Source organism: Thermobia domestica, chromosome 18 (genome assembly GCF_964235325.1).
Source record: "Thermobia domestica chromosome 18, izTheDome1.hap1.1, whole genome shotgun sequence".
NCBI lineage: Eukaryota > Metazoa > Arthropoda > Insecta > Zygentoma > Lepismatidae > Thermobia > Thermobia domestica.
This window is the reverse complement of record NC_137471.1, coordinates 170,068,066-170,095,197: the sequence shown is the minus strand read 5'-3', so window position 1 is coordinate 170,095,197 and position 27,132 is coordinate 170,068,066. Positions and strand designations below refer to the sequence as shown.

At 35.8% G+C, this 27,132-nt stretch overlaps 1 protein-coding gene across 2 annotated transcripts; it reads left to right on the top strand.

Annotated features, from left to right (window-relative positions):
* On the top strand, positions 1–27,132 carry LOC145675819 (uncharacterized). 2 transcript variants are annotated; one of them, XR_014129220.1, is made up of 3 exons: positions 1–776; positions 9,563–22,152; positions 23,658–27,132. XR_014129220.1 is itself a non-coding variant. In XM_081746543.1 (2 exons), exons 1-2 carry the CDS (start codon positions 412–414, stop codon positions 11,025–11,027), a joined length of 1,830 nt encoding a protein of 609 aa, XP_081602669.1. In that variant the 5' UTR covers positions 1–411; the 3' UTR covers positions 11,028–27,132. The 2 variants fall into 2 exon arrangements, 1 of the variants encoding a protein (XP_081602669.1); XM_081746543.1 differs by having other exon boundaries at positions 9,563–27,132.

Sequence of the window (27,132 nt, the reverse complement as noted above, 5' to 3'; positions counted from 1 at the left end):
CCCAGTTGCGACACTTTTTTTTCACGTATTTTCGCTTTATCATACTTACTACTTTCTATCTGTTTTATGACTTTGTACACATATTGTTACTTTTTTTTTAAAATCATTTTTCAACTATTCTAATCTTTACATTTTACACGTTTAATTACCATTCTAAATTGCCGATATTCTTGTTCAATACAGTGATAATGATACTATTCAAAACTTTTGTGATGCTTACTACAAATAAACAATCAATTGCCGAGAGAGCAATTGTGGCCGATGAATAAGAATAAGAGGAAGAAGAAGAAGATTGGAAATATAAAGTTGCTTTTGTGAGCGTACTTGTAAATGATTTCATTATCACTGGCAAAGTAAAATATAAGGGGAGTATAAGAACAGTGTTAAATTCTTATTATATTTCAATTCACAATGGCTGGTAAGGCCTCTGTTAAGTTGGAATTGATGTGCAAAGAAGAAATTGCTTATGACTTACCTCATGATGATCCGCTCGAAGGGAGAGGGTGGACATACGAACTAAAGAATGACAACAAAGAGTTAATATTATCTACAACGGAAGGAGAGGTGTCAGTGGACAAGGATAGTGCTATGTGCTCTTTGGATGTGAAACTAAACGTTGATAGGGTGAAACCAGAATTAGCACTAGAAGAAGATCCTGCATTTGAAACTAATATAGAAACGCTAAGAAAAATTGTGGTTCAGGAGACTTGCGCGTCGTATTCTAATGACTCCCAACAATTAACAACAAAAAGTTTAAATTCAGTTCGTCCAGAAAGGTAATGTTCAATTTTTCATTAACTAATTGGCTCAGATTGATAATACGGTTACATGGTTTCGGAAATTTTGTTGGTTAAATGCAATACTTCACGACAAATATTTAGGTATGGGAGATATCATGAACGTAAGATAGTAGCCTACAATTTGGAAATGACATGAGACACATAGACAAGCTGCATACCAAATAAAAATAATAACAAGATAGATACCATCCATACAATTCTTATGTAGTTCATATCTTGATAAAATAATTATTTCTTTATTATTGGTTACACATTTCTCACTAATTGTTTCACATATTTAAAATATGGGTGGTCGACGATATTGTTTTATTTATATAGAGACTTATGTAAAATAACAAATAATGAGAATGGTAATTATCCTAAAATTTTACAAATGTAAACCTGTAATGTATTCGAACATAAACTATGGACGTTTGTGATTTTATTTAGAATTTAGCCCAAATGGGTCTAGCCTCATTTTTCCGGTGGGCTTCGAAAGACATAAGTAAAATACAAGATAAAGAATATTTTAACCAACAATGGATGTTCATTATTTGTAGAGGTCCGTACATCAGTCCAATTCATAGCTGCACTCTTTTTTTCAAGGAAGTCGACTTTTTACATTCCCAGGAATCTTTTTTAGGGTATGGACCTGCATTTCTCAATATGGGATCACTTTAAAGGCTTGGTGAACGTACATAATATATGAATTATTGTAAAAACAACGCTAACCAGCATGTGCTAGATGGCCGGTAAAAATAAGATTGCTATGCAGATTAGGACATTACGCAGAATGTGGGTAAACAAGGATAGCGCAAAATTCTGTATTTAGGATGTCTTACGTGTTGAATGTGTTCTTGTACGTTCCTAAGTATTTTATAGGTAACATGCTGAAATGCTTTCTTTGCTTGTATATTTGTGTTCCAAAGTAACACAATACATTAGGGACGTAACTTCTTAATTATATGGATCCCTTCATTCCCAAACATTTTCATAGTTCCATGTTATGATTTGCCACACTAAATTTTGATACTTCATTTCGCTTACAGTGGTTACTAGCTACCTTGACAAGGGGTTACTTTGCACATCGGTCATTACTTCGTACAAAATATTAAGAGAGTTTCACAGTCCTCCGTCAGTAAAACCATGAACTGTATACACGAAGTTTCAACTACCACCTACGATAGAACATGTAACTTTATTTTGGTGTTAATGTTGGGGGTCAGCATCAGTTCTAGTTACAGGGAGAGTTTGTTGTTGTAGTGGTATGGAAAGCAGTCACTGTAAGGACCGCCAGATTTTAAAAGAATATTCGTTAATGTTAAGTCAGTTTCGTTATATTATACAACGTAACTTGCATTATACAACGTAACTAATAACCGTTTGTACATTTTAATACAAATAAATTAGTTAAACGGCGGTTAGGCTTTATGAAGCGCCATTCTGTGCGTAATTAGTTGGCAACACAGGTTGTAAGTCATTCATAAAAAATACAGATTAATGAGTTGGATCCTAAAACCAACCGTGCTGACAATCTCTTACAGTTGAGACCTGCAGGGTCCCTGACGATTCGAATGAATCGCTTCTACCCTAAGACCTTACATGCCACCCTAGTTGCATGCCTTCGGCATTCAAGTCATGACAAATCAGGGTTAATTTCCGAACCCCAATTGGGCTGTCAACATTCAGGCCTTGAGGAGGCATTTTAAGAAAATAAATATAATGAAGAGGACGACAAGAAACACACCCTGGGAGGAGATTTAATGCTACAGCCCCGCATTTCAATTCATCAATTTTTTAATCAATTTTATTACTTCAGGCCCGCTCGTACCTACAAAATTGGTAGGTTTACAAATGTAACCTTTTAAAGAGCGCTAGCTAATACTTATGTGTGACTTACTAGCAATTGCACTTATCTTTATCGAGAATAAAGTCACATCCGAGAGCATTTGTCACAATAGTGAAACACAAGATAACAGTAATATTAACTTGTTCATTAAACATTTTTGTTGTCCAGGGCCTACTCGTACGTAGCAATCTTAATTTGTTCTCATAACATAAACCTTAATTTTACCATATACTGTCTAACTGACGTAGGCACTCTGTACTATCAATACATCATAGTATCCGGTGTTTATCGTAGTAAAGGGTACCGTGGAATCGTAAACGGGCTTCCCTTTTTCTTTTTCTTTAGATCGGTTTATGATTCCCGGCACAAGAATACAAGACTTTTTTTCAAATATCAAAAAGAATAGCATTTAATTTACTTTCTCTAAATCCAAATCAAAACCCTAATTATTTTCTATAAATCCAAATCAAAATTAATTATTATATCAAAATCTAAAATTCGAACGTCAATTTTATTACTATTATACTTTTCTCTAATTATGCCAAACATTAAAAGTTAGAACAAAATTTTGAAATTTTAGCCAATTGCCGAATCTGCATATTAGCTGGGACCCAACCAGGCGTCGCACTGGTTTCATCACTTTAATTTTATAACGAAAGTAAGGATGTCCCTAGGGGATGAACTATATTTTAACCTTCAACTCTTCTTAACTTATAATATCGCTTTCTCTGAAGTCAATTAACTTCAGTTATCATTAGTCACATTGAATGGACATTGACTTTTCATAGTAAACTGCATATATATATCGAACGACGAACAACTCAACGAGCAACTTTATCAAATTCAAGGTTATTGTCAATTACTTTCAATATTATACTAAATTGTGTTTAACTTACAGTATTTTGACGGCCACTTAATCTTACATTACAAATTTCGCATATTTTCTCATTATACAATCACAACATCAGATGAAAAAATTCACTATCTGAAGAGCACATTTTTTTAATTATCCAAAATTTTAACTTTATGATTAATTGTAGTTATTACTAGTACTTCTCTAATTATGTTCGTATTTATCTCTAATTGCCTAACATGTCTCTAAATGCTTGATTGTATGGGGACAGTTAATGTTAATATAAGCATAAAGGAGAATGATTAAAAACTCAGCAAAATTTGATAATAAAATTTTATGATGAAGTATGGTTCCCAAAACTGGAAAGACCTGAAAAAAAAATACAAAACTTAAACATCCTAATAAGAATTCGATACTGAAGGTCCAAATCCAAAACGGGACAGCCATACTTTTCAAAACTGGTGCGGTATTATTACAATTTCAAAGTCCGAAATGGCGTTCTAAATCAATTACCTGTTTAAAATTTCCAATGCTGTGTTTCCTCTCCTTTCCACATTCATCTTTCATCTCCAAACGCTGTAAGGAAACCATAAAACATGACATCTAAGTAAACGTACCTGACTGTAGAGCGATTTTGATGGTTTCTTGGACTGGTGCGTCAGTGGCGGTGGGCACACACTTTGATTCTGAAAAGTAACCTTCGAAATTCGGGGAAATAAACAATAATCCTTTTTTCATAATCTAAAAGTTAAACTTCAACTTCAATCTAAAAGTTAAAGTTCAAATTCTGTATTTCTGATTTCTCATCTCTTCCGGGGTTTATCCCGAGTTCGGGTGAAGTTCACGCTTTTTTTTGTACCAAGATTTTAATTTTCCATCTGTGCCGGTTACGCTTGTGAGCTGTAATTTAGCACGGTTACGTGTACTTTTCCAGTTAGTTTGTTTAATTTCGGTACTTTTCTCCTTTTTACAGCGTATTTGCTAAACTTCCACGTAATAACACACCTTCCTTTACGACGTTTGGATTTACGCTGCATTGCGATACCTGTCATAAATTTCTTTTTAGGTTTGCGCTTACTATTACTATATTTTGCCGTGTAGTTTACTATACAATGTTCGTACGTGTTTTCGCTTAAGCTTTTTAGTGCTCTTCGGAGTCCATATATACTTCTTCCGCATGTTTGACACGAAATAACCTCGCCTACAACTCGACTTTAATTTGCATGTAGTTCGTCTTTGACCCAGTTTAGTGCGTTCCGAATTACGCTTACCAAGACTCTTTCCTTTTATTCTCAACTTATTTCTTACTGCACACCTAATGTGTGGTTGTGCGTGCTCAGAATACGCTGTACGCGGAGGTCGACGAACATTGTTTTCATCATGAGCAATCAACTTGTCTACATTTTGAGTAGCACTACACTTAAATTTTCGCTCTTTACAATTTCGCAAAAGTGAAGTACTAGCTTGAAAATTCAAACATTTCGGCAACTGAAAATTAATAAATGTTGCATCTGGTGTACTGATATGATCACGTCTGCTCATTTTAATTCTACTGATTATGCTCCTCGAAATCGAGTTTACGTTAATAATGTATTACGAAAACTCAACTGGGTATCATTGGCCATCTTATTTTCTTCTTAACCTTGCTGTTACATTTCGGTTCTATAACCGAAATATACTTTCGACTACGTGTGCTTTATTGGAAGTGATACTTTTACGCTTCTTTACGGTAAACATTTCCGACCGATATTTTATATACGAGACCTTCACTACGTAAAACACAATTCGCTTGGCGGGTCTATTGTGAATTTGAAGTTGTTTCCTTCTACAATACTCAAAGCTGATAAAGTCGGAATAGATTTGCAGCACTAAAATGCAACTTACCTTAGACATACACTGTTACAAAGACAAATTTGAATTTGTTAACTCGCGCAAAACCATTTGCCTGCGACACAAAACCGACAACACTGTAACTTCGTTATCACACAAAATCATCAATTTAACTCTAGTTTTCCCCGGCTTTTTCGAGAGGGCGGATACGCGCAACCTGAACGCTACCGCTTATCATGTGTGAAACATCGGTATTCCTTGCCGGCAAAACAATTACATTAGAAACAATTGTCCAGAGGTACGCGTAACGATTCTTCTTTTTAGCTATCTATACACTGCATATTTCCTTTTCCTGACTGTAATCGACTTTCTGGTTTATTTGGCACATATCTTTCCCAACTTGGGCCGCCTTGAATTCAAGAGTATTTACGGTTTCTTTTCGCCTTGCACTCTTTTAATTTGTTGGTTTGCCTACACTCAAACTGTGCCGTTCGCATGTATTCATAGAACACAGTGAGACCTTTCTTTCATTCCGCTACACTATTTTTAAACTCAGCAGTTACTGAATCAACATGATTGGCCGCGTTAACCAATTCATAGCGTACTTCAGTTAAGGAGTTATTGGCTACTTTGATATCATTACGTAAGCTGTCTGCTTTGGCATTCAATTCGCTCTTTCCTATGCTCCCAAATCGTTTTGTTACAGGGTTTGAAGTTCATCTACTGATTCATGTATTTTTTGTCCTAGACATCCAATATTCATTACAATTTTTGAGCAATGGTTTCTAATTGTTTCTCTAATTCCTCTGTCAACATTGCTTGAAATTGTTCTAAAACACTATCCTCCATATTGATTTGAATTGCGAGCAACTAATTCAAAGTACAAAAATATAAATGTCTGAGTTTAATACGAAAATAAGAAACATGCACTTAAAACATGAAACACTATGAATTTTGATATTACGACCATTACCAACCAATCCTTCTTTTCACAACTCAGGTTTCACTTTGCGAAGTGCTTCAATATAAAATTAACACAGATATAAACTAGTACCATATATAAAATATTTTCTATAACTATTCTATCAGGCCTTGATTCCATTTTGTACTAATACACAATACCACACTCAGCAAGGCCATGTGATAATATTTGAAAAACAGTATCACGTGACAGTTTGTACACAATAACTGTGTGTTCATCAGACTTCCACTCCTTCCGGCTGCTAGGAGTTGGTCATCACTTATATATACTGTACGGAGATCAATTTTTATTAGGTTCCGCCCCTTCTTTAAAAAGTAACACTTGTCTGGTTTTCACTTTCACTTTTTAGCTGCACACGTGTCTAATTAAAGTTTTACTTTTTGCCGCTGGATGCGTCCTGTCCTCTAGTTATCCTTATTTTCCTTGTTATTTTGTTTCTTTTTCTTTCTTCTTCCTTTTTATTCCTTCTTCTTTATGCAGAATCTTCTCTCAGTCCTTATTTATCGAGAATCCTGCATTCCAGTTCATCACCTTGCCTCCTGCTTTCATAATCTCTCTGGCTTCCTTCTATTTTCTCACCAAAGTCCTGTTCTCTACTTTTATGACCTCTGCTCCTTCCCACCCTATCCTGTTGTTTGTTTCTTTCTGATGCTTGTATATCGCATTGTTGCCCATTTTCAATCTTACATCATCCTGGTGCTGTTTAATCCTTTTTTTGCATTTTTTTTGTTTCTCTTTTGTAAATTTTGTTACACTCCTCGCATCCTACTTTATATATTACTCCCCCTTGATCTTTGTTCGCTATTGCTTTTCTCTTTTTTCTTCTGACTAGTTCAATTATTCTGCTTCTTCTTTTCCTGTACGTCCTAATTCCTGCTTTCCGAAACATTCTCTGTATGTTCCCTGTTTGTTTGCACAGTTAATGTGTTGAAACTGTCACGTGATACTGTTTTCTTTTTACATATTATCAAATAGCCTTGCTCAGTGTGTATTAGTATTAAAACATTTACTGTTATTCATAAATGCACATAAAGGTGCATAGTGTAAAACATGTATGTGTGTGTGTATACCCAATCAGCTGTTTGCTATCCACTCACATCTACATAGAATTAAAAATCAACAAGAAAAATTTTTATGAGCTACATTAACCTCTCTGTTGCCCTCAAGGTCAAAACATATTTCCTTAACTTACATGAAAAATCTACATTACTCATTTCTTGTTTTTATCTGTCACTCTGCTTTATTTTTAATTAATTGTGTTCGCCGAAGATCTGATGGAAATTGACTGTCGACACTAGGCTAATCAGATTCAAAACTCAACACGTTATCTGTATAACTAATGGTATTGTAAAAGCAGTTGTGGGAAGATTGCTATAATTTAATCCGGAAAACGGTCGCCATGTGCTTGAAATCGTGTTTTTTGGTAGTTGTTAGATTCTTTTAAATATAATCGTAACCTTCACATTGATTTTCGTCTATTTCCCAAGATTTGTCACTTGTTTATTGCATTTATCCCAGCTTTGCTACGGAAGGGGGACGTAATATTGAGATCTCAAGTATTCAGTAATAGTCATAATAATAATAATAGTATAGGTAACAAATTCCGTATGAGGACACATTGTATTAAAGCCTGTAAAATACCCCGTAGCGTAAGGCATAAGTTACAAAATAGTCGGGATTGGAGAGAAGTGTCAGGAGCAACAGCACATACCCTCTCGATACGTTCCTACAACTAGCTACATGTTAAAACGGTAAGTTTCCCTACAACGACCTAAATGTTATAAAGGAAAGTTACATGTTATAATGGAAAGTTTCGAGATAATTTTCGTGTAGAAAGTAGGGATTCTGAACTCACAAGAGCCGTAATTACAATTGTTTTTAAGTAATGGTTATGCTGGCTAAGCTACAGAAGATATCGAAGGGGTTTCGGGAAAGGGGTTATGTACCATCATGAGACACCTCTACAGCTACTCAAATTTAAACGAAAGATTTCCGCTAATATTTCGTGTAGAATATATTCTACTGTACGTTTTCAGGAAAAAAACTGCAAAAAAAAAAAAAAAAAAAAAAACTGAATATAATTGAAAACTAAAGCTTCTAATAAACTAACTTGTGAAGTTTGCAGATGTAATTAAAAAAGCTTTGCTACAAAAATATATACACAGATCATAATTCAGTGAGCTCTGAAATACAAACTAACAAAAGATTCTGTCTACAGAGCAATTGTTGCTTACACTATTTCTAGAATCGAGATAAGTTTCAGAAATGTTTACGATAGTTTTGGTCTCGTCTCGATTCTCATCTCCAAAGCATGACTATAGTGTGAGTTAACCATGTCCCGTCTCGAATGAAAATGTTTCATCCCGATCTTGTTTGGTTTGATTTAGAATCGAGATGAGAAATTCGTCTTTTCATGGGCAACATTACACAAAACTATTTTTTTTTTTTTTTTGCCTAAAATCACGTTTCTGCTTGTAATGGTACGACCTGAGCGATAATAATTTTTTAATTTTTAAATATTCTTCGAGATAAATGTTATTATTATTAGTATTACTCCTGAAAACTTGATATTTCAAGTGCTGAAACAAACGAGTATTCAAATATTTGAATGTAATGAAGCGTGTGTTATCGCCGATCTATTTCCATCAAAATTCCTAAAGTAAAAAAAAAAAAAATGCTTGACGTGTATTCGATCGAAGATCGTTGAGATAACTGGTCAAGCTACTAGACCACTGAACCACGATTACAACGCTGTAAATGATTCGTCTTTAGTCTTGTTACTTTAAATTTCTCTGCCTCAGCTTGGAAAGTTGTATGTAATTTTTTAATTGGTTTCAAAACGCCTTTCGTGTTCCTTTTATGATGACATAAGTGAATGATCTTCCGTACAGTTTCTATTAATACGTTGAGTTGTTCTTAAACCTTTGGATCGCAAGTTGTTTTTTTTTCTCCACACGAAACTAGAGATAAGACAGATTTAATTCCCATGCTGTGCATTTGTGTCAAGGCAGCCGACAATACCTGGTCATAGACTTATGTCCGCCACGATATAAATTATAGTTTAATTTGATATAGTGAAACAAACTACAGCAACTTATTTTGAGACAATAGTGATATGGTACTCCATTTCATATTTCTACAATATTTAATGTAATAAAACATGTAATATAGCGTAACTTTATCATGTAATATAGCGAATGATTACATGTTTACTTGCTACTTAATCATTATCTCCATTTACATTTCATTGTTTGTTGAATTTGTTACAGGCGCGATAACATCTTTGATTTCCACGGAGAAGGGAATATGTTTACTACATTGAATAAACCCATCTCTCATTCTTATGAGGAATCTGATACTTCGACGCAGTTTGGCAAAGGATTTCATCGATCACGTTTGACAACAAATATGGTGACGCAGGAAAGTGAAAAGCGTCGTACGTACCATAATAGTGATAAACGCTTTAATCAACGTTCAACTATGTCAAGTGGTGAGTTTGTGCATTCAGGTGAAAAATCTCACATATGTGGAGTATGTGGCGGGGAATTTAGAGTATGTTCAAGTTTGGCTACGCACATGGTGATTCATACAGGAGGAAAACTACACACGTGCCAAGAGTGTGGCATTACATTTAATCAACGTTCAACTTCGGCTACACACATGTTAATCCACACAGGAAAAAAAGTTTACACATGCCAAGAGTGTGGTAATGCATTTAATCGACGTTCAAATTTGGCTACACACATGTTAATCCACACAGGAGAAAAACCTCACGCTTGCCAAGAGTGTGGTAAGGCATTTATTCAACGTTCACAAATGGCTGAACACATGTTAATCCACACAGGAGAAAAACCTCACACGTACCAAGAGTGTGGTAAGGCATTTACTCAAAGTTCAAATTTGGCTAGACACATGTTAATCCACCCAGGAGAAAAATCTCACACGTGCCAAGAGTGTGGTAAAGCATTTAGGTATCGTTCACATTTGGCTACACACATGTTAATGCACACAGGAGAAAAGCCTTACACGTGCCAAGAGTGTGGTAAGGCATTTACTCGTCGTTCACATTTAGCTACACACATGTTAATCCACACAGGAGAAAAACCTCACGCTTGCCAAGAGTGTGGTAAGGCATTTATTCAACGTTCACAATTGGCTGAACACATGTTAATCCACACAGGAGAAAAACCTCACACTTGCCAAGAGTGTGGTAAGGCATTTACACGTCGTTCACATTTGGCTACACACATGTTAATCCACACAGGAGAAAAACCTCACGCTTGCCAAGAGTGTGGTAAGGCATTTATTCAACGTTCACAAATGGCTGAACACATGTTAATCCACACAGGAGAAAAACCTCACACGTGCCAAGAGTGTGGTAAGGCATTTACTCAAAGTTCAAATTTGGCTAGACACATGTTAATCCACACAGGAGAAAAATCTCACACGTGCCAAGAGTGTGGTAAAGCATTTAGGTATCGTTCACATTTGGCTACACACATGTTAATGCACACAGGAGAAAGAAGTCACATGTGCCAGGAGTGTGGTAAGGCATTTACTCGTCGTTCGCATTTGGCTAGACACATGTTAATCCACACAGGAGAAAGAAGTCACATGTGCCAGGAGTGTGGTAAGGCATTTACTCAACGTTCACATTTGTCTAAACACATGTTAATCCACACAGGAGAACAACCTGACGCGAGAAAAACATCACACCTTCCAAGAGTGAGGTAAGGCACTTTGTCTTTGTTCAAGTTTAGGTGCACACATGTTAGTTAACACAGAATATACTTACACGTGCCGAGCGTGTGGTAAAGGATTTATACTACGTTCAAGTGTGGCTACATTTATTTAATTTACACAGGAAAAAAAATTATACATGCCAAGAGTGTTGTTGGGCATTTAATCGAGGTTCCAGTTTGGCTGCAAACATGTTAATCCAAACACGTGCCAACAGTGTGGTGAAAAATTAATTCAACCTTCAAGTTTGGCTACACACATGTTAATTCTCAGAGGAACAGAATATCACACAATCTACGAGTGTGATGGCGAATTTAAATATCGTTTAAGTTTCGTTACACACATGCTAATCCATACAGGAAAAAAGGTCACGTATGCTAAGAGTTTGGTTAGAAGTTTAATCGAAGTTCAACTCTGGCTACACATGTTAATAGCCATTAGAATATGCATTAATATGCCCTGAGTGTGGTATGTCATTTGATATACGTTGAAGTTTGGCCAGAGACATGTTAATGCACTCAGGAGTAAAACATCATACATGAAAAGAGTGTGGTAGGCATTTAATCTACGTTCAAAATTGGCTACACATATGTGAATAGACAGTAGCAAAATCTCACCTTGCAAAAATCCTGGATTATAATTTATTCTACGTTCATACGTGCTGAACCAGACAGGATCAAAACGTCACGCGTGGGAGGTGTGGAAGACGATATAGTCTACGCTCAAAACTTGAGATGCAGTTGAACACAAGTCAGTCACCAAAGACATGCAAAGAGCTTAGCAAGGCATTTACTCAAGGTTCACATATTGCAAATTAAATGATAATCCACAAAAGACAAAAATCTCACACGTGCGGAGAGTTTATGAGTTGTCGCATTATGTTGGAGGAATAGAGATGGTATAATCTAAGCTGTTATTTTTACTCGTGCTATGAAAATTGTACTATTCCAAATTGAGTGCTTGAGTAGAATGGTCGACAAACGGATGTCATTTGTGTCTGACGTTATCCCATGTTTATTGTAGATCCCTATCTAAGCTCAAGTTATAGTCACCAAAATGAGCAACTTTGTCACCTGACAACATCTGGAAATGATTCGTGGCATCTTTCAAATAAACTTTGAGCACTGTTCCTATATGGTCTGCAGAAACACCCGACGAAGATTGTTTTTGGACACACCTCTGCTCAAATAGTTTCACACTCACATACGACATCATTCTGTGGTCTGCTGTCCCATTAATTTTAATACTACAAACAATCCGCCTTTATGGTCTTGCGTTCTTATTTCTCCACTGTTCTTTATCGATATTTTCAGACATGTTTCGCTCAATATTAAACAGATATATTTACGGCAGAATCTGTAAAATTCTTTGTAACACTTTGTACATTTTTGTAGTATAGTTTAAAGATGGTTTTCCGTTCACTGCACTTTTGAGCAGCATTCTACTGTACATCACCACATTAAACGCAGAATATAAAATATCTGATTTGGCACACTTCTCTAGCGTGGGATCACGTTGTCCAAGTCACTCTCACTCTTTTCTTGCCATCTGAGTTGAACATTGTAAATTATTTTAATTGAGTGTTCTCTACCAATAAATGATAACGATATTTCACTGCATCTCCAACTGTCAAACGCAGACTCTAGCCGTTGCCTTACTACTGGGTTCACAATGGAAATGATAAAGCATAGAGATAGCTCAAATATTTTTCGCGAAGCAGTAGCTCGAACTTTAACTTTTCTGCGGTTTGATGCCGTCTTTTTGTATTTTATGCATAGACGATCCTAAGTATATACAAAGATTTCTTACTGCCAAACTTAACATACAGATTTACAGTGTGGATAGCTTCATTATTCAAAATCTATAAAAAACCTGTTGACCTTCTAACCAAAAGTTTTCCACATACCTTTCATTGTCCGATTACCTAGTCCCACTCTGGAGCTATACCAATGCATAACTTGTCCATATTACAGTAATATATCGAAAAAGTAAATCTCACGTATGTCAACAAACGCTTCCAAACTCAGCACCCTTTATTCATGCAATATATACTACCTCACTTTAGACCCCACACCAAATCGCTATCAGCATACTCCTTTTCCCTAATATTTACGCTCTGCCAGTACACTTTACCCTCGTGAGATTCATTGTTTCTAACCGTATAGTGGTAAGGTGAAAAAAATTTTTATGAATGGTAACATTTTGCCTCATAAACCCAGGAACATTTTTGTCTGATAAGATGTGAACTAGGATTTAAATATGTATTATATTTACAATATTATATACAAACACCAGACAGTGGATGCGCTTTAAGCGAAACTGTACATTTTTATTGAGGCAATACCTTTCTTGTTAAAATTAAGTTCGATAATTATGTGACTATTTTATTGCTTAAATACCGGTACTGAAAATAAAATATTTATTAACTAGAAAGAAGTACACCAGGATTTCTCGTAATAGCGGTATATTCACGTTTCAATTCTGCAGCAGTCTCCACACATCATTTTTGCGTGACTTAGGCAAAACCACTTACAGCACTTTTGGCAAGATATCTGGCCTTACTGTGTTTATACATGTAACATCGTCCTCGCTTTCCTACATGAGGAGCTACAGAAACATCTTCTAGAGTCAATCCGAAAAACTTGCTGTGTTCGCTGAATGTATAACATTACTATTAGTCGGTTCTACATTTTAGAAGTGATAAAATCACGTTATTTCCCATCGTGTAGTATTTCTTTCTTCGTCATATTCAGTAGGTATCTGGTCTACTATGTACACCCCACCTTTAGTATCGTTGTAAAATGTGACGATATCTGGCTTTCTGTTATCTCTGGTACTCTCATCTAATTTGACGTCATTGTGCATACTTGAGATCAGCACTAAACACAGATTTTTCTTAGATGCATACGAACCAATGGTGCAGTACTAATGAAAACCAAATACACTACTGTATTCTTTCCTCCGTTTGGCATTCACAAACGCGGGGGCAACTCTCTTGCTTTTACGAATTGTACCTATAATAGTTAACTTACTGTCCCATTCCATTTATTTAACCAAATTGCAGCTTGTAAACCGATTATTGTAAAAAGTTTCTTTGCAAGATGAACCATGAATCTGTTGACACAATCTCTTCACTACTTCTTCAGGTTTGTTATCTATCTGGAACGGGCCTTCTGGTTGTGTTCTCACATACACTTCTATATTTGTTGTGTAGTATAATGTTTCAGCAACAAGAATAAAAATTTTAATTCCACATTTTGGAGGTCTTTTAGGCATATAAATACGAAATCCACATCTTCCCCGGAAACCGACAAGTGTCTCACCCAAAGTTGCTAACATACCAAATAAGTAAACTGATGTTGCAGTTGTTTACAAATAATTCAAAAAAAGTCACGAATTGGGGCTAATCTGGGGCTGAAGGTTATATCTGATTATGTTATTCATTAGCATCTTCCACTTTTTCATCCATCATATCCTGCAAAGTAATCACTTTCTGCTCAGTTTGGCTTATCCGTTTCCCATCATCACATAGAGATGACCCTACGCAAAAGACACATTCATTTTTCTGATTAACAATACACATGTTTTAACTTGTGCTTCGCACCTCCCCTCATTCTCCGTCCTCGTTACCCCTTTACTCATTTTTTATTTTCTCTAATTGTATTGTATTTATATTGAATCAATCTGTCTATATTAAGTTGTGTTATATATTTTTACTTTCATTATAATGCTAAGGATCAAAGTTCCATACGCCCATTTTTCTTTTTCTTTTTGATTTTTTGTTAGTTTTTATACCGTATAATTGTAAAATTTCGATAGAGCACAGATCTCCACTTATGCTTTGTAAATTAATTCTTTTCCATCACTCACGTTACAGAGGGCGCAACCTTCTCATAAGTTGCTAGCCACTTTGGTTTGCCGGTAAACCGTAGTGCATTCACATACTTTCTCAGCTGGCGCGCATGTAGTGAGGCGTAGCTGCCAAGTCTAGACTCTATTTATTGCACTCATGTGGGCGCACAGTGATGCTAATTCATTAACAGGCGACAGGTTGCAAGAAATTGAGAGTTTTCACGAGCGTACTGGCTGGAGTACACAAGTAGTATAATTTTTGATCATCATTATCATCATTTTCACTCTTATCCTGTTCTCATCTCATAGTTTTGGATACTGTTTCAGTTCGGTTATTAGACCGCATATGATAATTGACGATGGAAAGTCTTTCATACATCCTTTGAAGATAAAATTGCCGGGGTGGCTCAGTTGTAAAGCGTTCACCTCTGATGCATGGGGTCTCGGGTCCAAACCCTGCTCCCGCCAAGTTAACTTTGTGGTGGACAAACACCGTGTGCTTGGGTTTCCTCGGAGTTCTCCAGTTTCCTCCCTCTTTCTTCATTACACAATTTCATTCATGCTCAGCATACACTGAACCAAGTTCCCGTTCTCCGATCAGTGGCAACCACCAAGCATCATCAACGAGTTCACCACCATTTAAGAAGCATACAAATGCACATAGCATCTTGAGCTCCGACTCTGACTTCAACCAGCTTATCCTCCTCTGCAGCCTGTTTACAGCTTGCTACAGCAAAACTACAATCCAATGTACTTTAGTTCGAAGGTTTTACTTCTCTAACTTCTCCAGTATCGGCAACGCAAAGATATTTCGCAAATGGTAGAAACAAAACAATGGATTCATCATTAAATCACAGTCGGCTAACTTCGCAAAATAATTCGTGACAATCCAGTTTCGAAATGTTCAGGAAAACTGAAACTTTAACTTCTCTCAACAACATCCGACACCAGCAACCTCAGCCACATACCATGTCAATAGTATTACGAGGGGTCCCTCTATCTATAACACTTGATATATAGGCTGAACTTCCTGAAGTGGGATACACCTTTAATAATGCATCCGTATTCGGAACAATCAGGGACCAACGTACATAATTCGAATTCTGAGAACATCACAGGATACTATCAACGACCTTTTGCATAAACAAATCTTAATTTTCAAGAAGAGACGCCGATTTGAACAATCCTGCTCATTACGACCAATTCCTCTCCCAGGCAGTGTTGACACAGTCCTAGCTCTGGAACGGGCTGAAAAGTAGTACCAAATTGGAACAAAAAGGGCTGAATTAATTACTTTATACCAGTGTGATACATGGCTCTATAACACGAAACTAAATGAGGTAAAGTTCTAGAAGACCCCCCTCTTCCAAGAGTACAAATCAATACACCTCTTTTTAAAAATTACTTTTCAAAGGCATCCAAGGAGCTCCTTCGTGGTTAAGCGGTTAGCGTACGCGCCTTTTACGTGGGAGACCTGGGTTCGATTCCCGGCGGGAGCTCATATGGTTCGAATTCCACGTTAATCAGTAGGTCCATGTCTCATATAGCCTCGCTGCTGAACGGGACGTTAAACTCAAAGTCAACTCAAAGACATCCAAAAAGTAGGGCCCCGAAAAACCGTGGAAGTAAATGAAACTTTTCTCACATGTAGGAAATATAACAGAGGCCGCAAATTAAAAGGGAAAACGCAGTGTCGGATCTACCTAGGTAGAAGGTAAAAACGGGGGCCAGGCAGAACTCAGGCTATGATAAGTAGTTATATGATGAGTTTACTATAAACTTTCAAAAATATATATGTAATAGATTAAATTATTTTTGTCACCTAAAAAAGTGGAGGCTAGGCCCCCGGCATCAGGCTAGATCCGCCACTGGTAAAACGGTTATCTTCGGTATGTATTGTAAGAAAATCAAACCCGCCTTTATTTCAAAGTGAAATAAACCAAAGCGGCATTCTGGTCATATATGAAAAATATATATATAAAACGAGGAACAAATTAATCATCTCCGAGTTCGTGTGTAAACAGTACGTTAATATAAAATAATAAAGTATATTTATCCACCGTATTCTCGCTTATGTTAAGACCGAAGGAGGATAATAGACTGTAAGGAGAATATAAGGTAAGTAAACTGACATAATGTAAAACCGGTTCAGGGTCCTAGAACCTTCCCTGAAAGACATCACAACACATTATTAATCATTTTAAGTCACAATGGTATGAGTAACGTGAGCTGTAGGAAAAGTCTTACTGACACTTTTGAAAATGTGACAAGTACTTGTTAAATGGTGCTGAATTGAGTAGAATTGTACCAACTTTTTCACAAAAAGGGCTGAAAATGCCAGCGTGGTACCAACAGGCCGATGAATGAAAAGGGGTTGAATTTCATGCAATTGTACCAAGTGTGGCAACACTGCTCTCAGGTAAACGCTGTCAAGAAAACAAAGTACATCCTACTAACAGAAGCAACCTATGAACCTGTTATCCTACAAAGAGGTGCACACTTTTCCTTTTTCTATGAAAACTGTCCGAATCTGCAACAAGTTCCAATCTGCAAAACTTGGTATCAATTCCCGCCTCCGAGATAGAGCTACAATTGCAAGTCTCGGCTTGCTCCAGAAGAATTCAGGCCGAAACTTGTAGTACCACTATTAACTCATTATGTTCAAAATCGAAAAGGTGAGACGTGCGTGCACTTTCATGTATCTCCACCCGAAACAATTATTTAACTTCATAGTGATCATGTATCTAGTTATTTGACTATGACTTTTATTTCTATTTCTCAACATTCTCTTGTACTTACCTCATAAACTCATATTTTAACAACTATTACACGAGGAACAATTTGACACATTACTTATCAGTAAAACGCATCTCACTCCCAAACTTAATTGCAAATTTACCGGCTATCAACTCATTCCACACGATATGAAGCTTCCGGCTCGATGCGCCACTAGCGGCGTTACAATACTATTTTATTCTTACACATGTAATATTTTCCATAAGTAGAATCTTTGCTTTATATATACTTAAGCACAAACAAAATATTTGCTGAGCAAAACAGTATATTCACATAAAAATATTACATACGTGTTACAGTTTCGCCAACTAACATTTTGGCTTCATCAGACACTATGAGATACATGAGAAACGTGCAGTCTTATATACACACAAGAGCTGAGATATCTTGCTTCTGATTGGCTCCTGGCAGCAGCCAATCCACTTCAAGTATTCTAATTCGTATTTACCTATACCGAGGCTTCCTATCTGTTGTAAATTACACACACACATCAAAAGGACGATCTTAGCACAAATAATCTAAACTAACAATTAATTGGCATAAATAATTAAATAATATTATAAATATATATAAATACACATAAATAAATAAATATATAAATAAACAGATAAACATACAATTACTCATACGCTTAAAAAGGCGACACACACATACAGTATATACTAGTGGTAGGCACAGAAACCTGTTTTTTCGGTTTCCGGTTCCCAAAGAAAACCTAAACCGGTTTTAAAAATTTTCAAAAAACCGGTTTCGGTTTCCAAAAAAAACGGTATCGGTTTTCTTCATTTCCGGCTTGGTTTTCTCCAAAACCGGTTCTTGTATTCTTCAAAAACCGGTACGGTTTTTCTACTGAAACCGATTTCGGTTTTCTTCAAAGCCGGTTCAGTTTTTCTTCAAAACCTGTATCAGTTTTTTCAAAACTGGTTCCATTTCTGACCAGAATATTTTTCGTTGTTCTCCGGAGCCCATTTCCTTTCCACAGACAATTTTATGTGTTTTCCAGAACAGTTTTGAGTTTTAGTTTTTACTAAAACCATTGCGATGTTTACCGAATCCAGTATTGGTTCCTTGAGAATCTACATATGTCTTAGATCTTTAAATCGGCTTAGTTTTCAATCAAAATTGGCTTCCGTTTTCATCAAGAACTACCTTTGAGCTTCTACCTTAATCCAGTTTGAACTTTCATCAAAACCCAGTTGGGATTTTTGTTATAACGGTAATTTATTATTATTATTATTATTATTATTATTATTATTATTATTATTAGTTACGCTTAAAAACATGTTTTTCCTTCGATTCAATATTCACTCTTCTGTAAATCTCTAGTTGTTTCGAATACAATTACCTTCCTTATTATCAATAGATTTTCAGAACCTGGATTTATTTTAATTAGACTAGCTTAACCTGCACTCTCTACACAGCGCATCATTCACATATGAGCATGAATCTCCTTGTCATTCCTTACAACATCTGCACATGTCCCCTTATATACACAAATGAAAGACGTCTTGATAAAAATCGCCAAGGGGTACCACAAAGGAGAGATTTTTTCAATATCTCGCACCGTTTGCAAGATTGAGCCTACTTCTGGTTGGAATTTCTAATTCATATATGATCAGTGCTTTCTTTCTTCTTGCATGCAGTATGTAATAAGCAAATATATTACCTACACAATTTATTACAATGCCACTGATATATGGTGTTCATTAGCAAAACATTCTAAATATTAAAGATTCTCCATCACTCGAGAAATAGTTTTCTTCGATTTTCATTATCAATTGGTCATGAAATGAAATGAAATGAAATCTTTAAGTTTTACGTCCCACGGTTATGCTGGTTAGGCTAAAGGAGACGGTGATAATGAGAGATGAGTGAAATGGTGGAATGAAGAAAGTGGGAGGAAACGGGAGAACCCCGAGAAAACCCACGAGCACGGTGTTTGTCCACCACAAAGTTCACTTGGCGAGGGCTGGGATCGAACCCGGCACCCCAAGCACCAGAGGTGAACGCTCTACCACTGAGCCACCGCGCTCCCCTGGTCATGAAACAAACGCCTGAGAAATATACAACCACTGTATACAAACATGTTGTGTTGGAGTGTATAACTTATAGAATGTGTTATTTTTTAAAATGTCAACACTTCCAGTGTACCCTAAAAAATGTATTAAAGAAATAATGGCCATGCTTTTTAAATATTCAATTGGAACTGGGCCAATCTACACAAAATTTGGAATCGACCAGCAAAACTGGCTCGATTCTAGCACTTGTGGTTTTCGAGATCTCATTGTCAAAAGGATTGGAGACAAACATATAAACTTTTCTTTGCACATAAACATATAAACCTAGCATTTTAATATATAGATATTTATAGTCACAAGTGATCAATTTAATGGGGAGAATACTGAAATGAAACACTATGCCCTGTATGATAGAGTTGCGTAATATTATGTAGTAGATAGAAGAAATGGTAATACTAGTACAAAAATTGCTTGATTAATGTCTTCACGAATAAAGACAGACGGAGGCATTCCTTTGGAGGCTCATCAACCGCCTTTTCAAAAATTACTGTGTATTGTTTCTTTGAAACAGCTCTTTCTTAGTACCGTCGTTGAATTAATCTACTATAGCGAACTTTTTGGCTTGTTTGAGAACTGGATACCAAAAGTCCGGATAACTATTTACCAGTAAGAAATTGAAATGTATGTAGCCCTATTGGTGTTCATTTCCTGGACTCAGAGTACAAAATTATTGTGTAAATCAATCTTTTGAAGCGCTCTGAGCCCTCATTCACTAGCGGTTTTCGAGCTCGACACAACGTAATATTTGCGTTTAGTTTGCGGTAATGAAAATAAGCATTAATAAATAGCTTTTTTCAGTTTTGTATTGTGCTGATGTACGCACATTTTGCTTTGCATGAACACAAATCGCTACCACGCAGTGGTCTCATGCAGTGACACACATCACAAATGGAGTGTTATGTCGAAGCTTCAGATTCTTAAGGATGATCCTATTTCGTTCCTGTAGAGTTAATGGAGAAATTTTGTCTTCTTTACAGGTCAAGTTGCTATGATCAAAAATACAAGAATTTTAAACCATCTAAAATGTTCTAATTTGGGAGTCATAAAAAGGGGTAAAAGTGGATCTGAAAAGGTAGGAGGACGGTAGGTAGCAGCATGACGTCACGCTTGTTCCCCCTTCCTATATTTCTCCATTGTATTTTTTTTAGGAACTGGGCGACGCCTACATATTTTCTCGAAGTCGGGACGGAGTCCCCCCGCGTTTAGAATCTATACCCTAAGTTGCCGTTTATATATATATATATATATATATATATATATATATATATATATATATATATATATATATATCAACGCACGAAATATTGATTTAGCCTCTCATAGTCAAACAGTTTTGAACAATGGAATAACAAGGCTCTCTCTACGCGGTATGTTCTTCCTCATATAGGTATTATTTTCTCCCTTAGTGTGATTCTAGGAAAGTGAAGTGCATTTGATTTTAAAAATAGGAAAATTAAAAATAATAAATAAGTAAAATAAAAATATTAGGTTCATTGTAGTTCTAAACTGGCTATGATATGCTATACCACCAGTTACAGTATCAGATTTAATTTCTTGGGGACACAATCGAAGGCTGGATCCATTTTACTTGAGGAGGGTTATACTGAAAAGGTTAATTTCACATTATTTGCGCAATATTAATATATACTACCAGTCTGGGGTGCAGGTATAGCCTACGGGTAGCGCCCGCCTCCTTGGCCCCCTTTGGCAATGTTACTTGTACCAGATTTGATTAACAACTCCAGGTAAGGAAAGTTCTATTAATATTTTATTTTGTTTAAAAGATGTTAGCTTAAAACTAAAATATTGTTGTATTAAAAGATGTTTCGATGTGCACAATAGCTAACATTGTTAAAATATACTGGTAATCAAATGTACGAAAATGTCATTTTCTGTACTATATAAAACAAAATGCTAAACAACGTTTTTGATAACGTATAACGTCCTCAAATGTACTTTATTCTAATTTGAACGTTTTGGAACCTAAAAGTCTTAAGCCTATAATGTGTCGAGCTTTTGATAGTAAACATTTGCAGGTGCATATGGTGCAACGATTGTCAAGGTCAACTGCGCAAACGCACTGAGCAAGCATTTAATATTCATTTCAGTGACCTGCAAGATAAGGGTGAAAGCAGCAATTAAGGTGAAGCAAATCACAATATGTCACGAAGTGAAGTGTGGAAATACTCTGAACGTGCCAAGACTAGAGAAGAAGCTTAATGCTTCTTGTGTAAAAAAGTACTTAGATGCAAAGGAGGATCGACAAGTGCTTTATTATCGCACTTGAGGACTAAACACATGTCTTGTATTAACAAAGTGATTGCACGGAACATTCAATCAGAAGATGATGACGATCCTGGAATCTCTGGTTCTACAAAACACATCACGTTAAGGTAGGAAGATTTAAACACTTTTCTTTCTTATGTAATTTGATTCAAGGGATAGATACCGTCGTATGTTTTATCATGTAATATTTCATTTAATATTTAACTTTCGTTATTTTGGACATCCGCTTGGTCTAGTGGCTAACAAGCTTGCCTACGGCACGCGTGGATTCGGTTCCCGGTGGGATACACTTGAACGGAAAAAGTGGTTCAGATTCCATTATAATCAGTAAGTCCAAGTCTCCTTTAGTCATCATGGCATAACCGTGGGGCGGTAAACTGAAACAAACCAAAACTTTCGTTATTTTATTTTACCTTAAAAGGGGCTTTAAGGGATAATGTTATGTACAGTAAGGGCAATGTTTAAATTCGTAATATTTCCTTTTTCGAATTCTAACGAGGTTCTTGTAACTTGGACCACGTTCTAAGACTTTTGTTAGTAGAAACATCGTCTTTAGTTTTAGTTAGTTTAATCGTATGTCATTATACTCAACGTTTAATAAATTATCCCAGGATTTCTTCAATTTCTTTGGGGTGACCCTTGCCCCCGCCCTGTACCACATCGAGTTGTGTATTAATGGAAACTACGGCTAAAAATAATAAATATTCCCTTTCCCCCAACTTCGATCCGACATTTCGTTATCAAGTTATGTTTTTTTTTTTTTCATTTTCCGACAGATTTTTGGCTGGTCATAGTACCGAAAGGAAGTATTTGTACACCCAGGTTGGTCTATACTTTTTGTCTTATCTTGGTGTCAGCAATCTGCTCCCAAATGTTGTCAATGTTGTTTTGAAACACTGTATATTTCTATCCTGTATATTTCTATCCTGTTTCTGATTAGCTCCTGTCTGCTAAGCACCTTCCAGTTTTTCCAAAACAAACCAAAAGTGAACTCCATCCACTTCATCGTCCCCCTCCCCTATGCTTTCTTGTTGTATAGTACTTATTAAATATTTATATTAAAGTTGACAGAAATTGAAAATATTGATTAAAATATCTGGTTAAAATGCTAGTAGAGGAATTCTCTCTTTAGTGCAGAAATTCCCTCCTTGTGTCTTACCGCCATTTTAGGCGAGAAGGGATTAGGCAAGATGTGAATTCCCATCTCACCTAAAATAGCTGACATTCTTCTCTTGGAGATATCAGTGACTGATAAATCGTTAGGCGAGATGGAATGGAATCTCCTTTTTTATGGAAGATATTTTTCCTTCTCTGATAACTTACTACAAGGTTGCTGGTGACCAGAACGGCATCCAGTTTCCAACCACCCTAATTTCAAGACAGCGGAAGTCCGAACAAATCTCCTGAGGCAAATTTGTCAAAACAACTGTTGCATGCATACCCAATTAGTGGCTTGATGAGTCAAATAGTAATACACTAAAACAAGTTTCAATGCTTATATTCATAATTTTTTTTGCTTTTGTCTTTAAAATAAGTTTATATTTAATTTGTTCATAGAATTACATTGTGATTTTGCTTAAACATAATATTGTGTCATTTTCTTTTTCAACAGTATCTTTGTGGAAGCTTCGTATTTGGATAGTTCTGAAGATTCTCCTGGACCATCAGGCTGTGTTGAGGCCACAAATATGTCAGAAGATACTACTGTGAAAGTTTCCTGTGAAACTGTCACCAATGACGAAACGCGTGATGATGTAATTCGAGTTCCTCAAACACACAATTAAAAGCGAACGTATGAACGAAGATCAATAGTAAATTATCTTAAAAATAGCCGGCCGTGCACACCAGAACATGAAGAACAGATTGCGTAAAGGATTGCAAACACGATAGTAACAGATCTACTCCCAGGAAAGGGTTTAGGGAGTTAATGTCCTTTCTTGAACCAAATTATAGCGTACCGTCTAGGCGGACACTATGGAGACGCTTGCAGCTTTTCTATTCTGAACTGAAAGAGCAAGTACAACAGAGGCTACAAAAAGCAGAAGCAGTTGTTTTAACGACAGATATATGGACGTCTCGAGCAACAGATTCTTACATTACAGTGACATGTCATGCTCTGTATACGAACTTCTGTACAGAAGATTTTGTTCTCACGACAATTGAACTAGAAGAACGACATACAGCTGAAAATGTAGCTAATGCTATTAAACTGTGTATGGAGGAATGGTGCATCAAAAACAAAGTAGTTGCATTAGTTCACGACAATGCATCGAATATGATTAATGCTGGACGTTTGTTGCCGGTTTACAATGTATCATGTTTGGCACATACATTGCACCGATCCATACTGACCAGTTTAGAGAAAAGCGAGGTAACAAATATAATTTCAATCTGTAGCAAAGTGGTAGGGCACTTCAAACATAGCACCACTGCTTCAGTCGCGCTTGAAAAGAAACAAGAAATTCTGAAGTTACCAAAGCATCGCCTTATTCAATATACAAAGACTCGCTGAAACAGTGTATATTGGATGATCGAACCGTTGCTGGAACAAAGAGAAGCAATAAATGCAGTGTTCTCTGATAGAAATGTCACTAAACCTATGGATGCAAGGAATATACAATGAACTGAAGACAAATGGCAAATCATGGAAGATATCGTTCGAGTACTGAAGCCACTGCAAATGGCTACAACAGTTATGTGTGATCAAAAGTGTTCCATTTCTTTTGCTTTACCATTAGGCTATGGTCTTATTTCTAACCACCTGAAGGAATGTCCTTCAGATTCTGAAATTGTTAAGAACTTGAAATCTTCAATATCAGTTGACTTAGGAAAGCGTCTTCAGCTCGATGCATTATCCGATTCTGAATCATCAGATTTTTTGTCAAATAGTGTTCTGAAATGTTACCTCTTAGCAACATTCTTGGACCCAAAGTACAAATTACCATTTCTGAATTTTAAAATACAAACAAAGATTCATAGATTGGTTCATGATGTGCTCGTAGAATCTGAAGGATCAGAAGATGATTTATCACAGCAATCGTCCGGTGGGTCATCAGCATTAGACTATTTGCTTGGAATATTTCCATCGTGTTCAAAATGTCCTAATGTAACAGATGAGCTTACTCTTTATAAATCAGATCAGTGTCTTTCGCAAAGTGGCAACAGCCTTGAATGTTGGAAACTTAACGAACATCGGCTTCAAAAATTAGCATGTCTTGCTAAAAAAAATTCATGTTGATCTAGACTTCTCCCTGAAAATGCAGATATATTAATATTTTTGAACAAAAATCTAAAAACTCTCGCTTGCAAACCGCAATAGGTTGGCACAAGTTGCACTGGTGAATTAAATTTTAAATAAAAAACGCTTAAAATGCAATATGCAAACATGATTTCACAATCAAACTCAACTCGTAAAATTTATGTTTAGTGAAAGTGATAGTTTTTCTTAAGCTATATCAATCAATACCATTTTAAGTTTCCTTTCGGCATATTTTTTTATGTTTCTTTTCTTGTTTTGAATTGATAGAATTCACTAGTGTTTATCTAATAAAAGTCGTTGTACTTAGGGTTTATTTTATGTAGGTTTAGTTACTGGCGTAAGTAAAGTATTCAATTTTAGGTGAATGAATATAATTATTTGATATCTTTGTTTAGTTTTTGATAACATTCTATTATTTTCCAATTGAATGTTACCGAACATTTTTGAACTTGCTTCATTAAAAGAAAACTACAACTGTCCGTTAACTTATAACTTTCGCAAAATATGGAAATTTGAAGCATGTAGTTTGATTGATGCTACTTAAGCAGTGTCGCAGATCGAGAAATTTCGTCGATTTCTGCATTGAATTTTAAGTTGACATGGGAAAAGTATGTATAAAGTACAGAATGAATACGGTAATTTTCATAAAGTACAAATTAAACCCATAATAAATAATAATATCCATTCATAACGTTTTCTTATTTCAATTAACTGTTTCTATCGCTTTCAATTTCAATGAATCAATGCATATACATACAGTTTGTATTTGTTTTTGTTTGACTAGTATTGGCGGATGGCAAATGCTTCACCTGCAGATAAGTTTAGGGAGCTTATATATCAAACTTTGGTTTAAGCTCAGGGTGAGAACTGCAGCACCTTTTTTTTTTTCGCTGCGTAAGTAAACAGAAGTGTAGTCCTTGGTTCTATTGATGTATGTGATGCATGTGAAATATTTGCATAGGGCTTTATTATTTCGCCGCACATACGGTATGTTAGTGGATAATGAAGTAAGATAAGAGTAATATTAGTAATGTTACATTGTTATTGAAACTTGTAACAGAGAAGAGGCGCTTTTGCTATTTTTGATCTAATGTCGTTAAGAAGAATAAAGGTATGATATATCCATGAATCTGTGAGATGTATTTCAGTTTTCTCTTTTGGTTTTTGGAATTTTAGCAAGTTTATGCAATTTATACATTATTTCAAATAATGACATTCCCAGGCTTGTGATCATAAATTTGCATGCAAACAAAAACATTTGTATATATAAAGAGGCAGTTCTTGTTTTCATTATCAGTGCATTTTTAGGACAAAATGGCAAATCATGGATCTAAAAATGACTTTCAGAGCTTCATATTGTATCTTCGTGAGTGACTGTAAAATTTATTAAGAAATCTGGTTGCTGGACACTAGTTGTGTATAATTATCAATTTCTTGTAGTGTATTTTTTTCTGTGTGAAGTATTTTTGAAAATAAAATAACTAATTACATAGCACAGCATTAATATTTGGTAAGAAACTTTTTCATAAAATGAAATAACAACTTCATTTCTTTGTAATGAAGAAACTTGATGTATTTCGAGTTCTAGAAACTTGATGTATTTGGAGTTCACAAATTTTGTCAATGTCAACGCGTGTTCTTTTATCTTGCTTTGATTCTAGATGTAGAAAGTTTGAATTGAAGTATATATCTATTACGTATGTATCTTCCTAATAAACTTCTAAAGTGTACCAACAGTACATATAAACATTTAAAAACAAAATAATACAACTCCTGTATCTTTCAACACAAAACTCCACAATTTGCAGACAAATAAAACCGGTTTTGA

What these genes read in the sequence shown, in the direction of transcription:
- LOC145675819 (XM_081746543.1), top strand. Translation starts at nt 412, where the DNA reads ATGGCTGGTAAGGCCTCTGTTAAGTTGGAATTGATGTGCAAAGAAGAA. An exon ending in AATTCAGTTCGTCCAGAAAG is followed by an intron (nt 777 to 9,562) that starts GTAATGTTCAAT and finishes AATTTGTTACAG; the next exon opens with GCGCGATAACATCTTTGATT.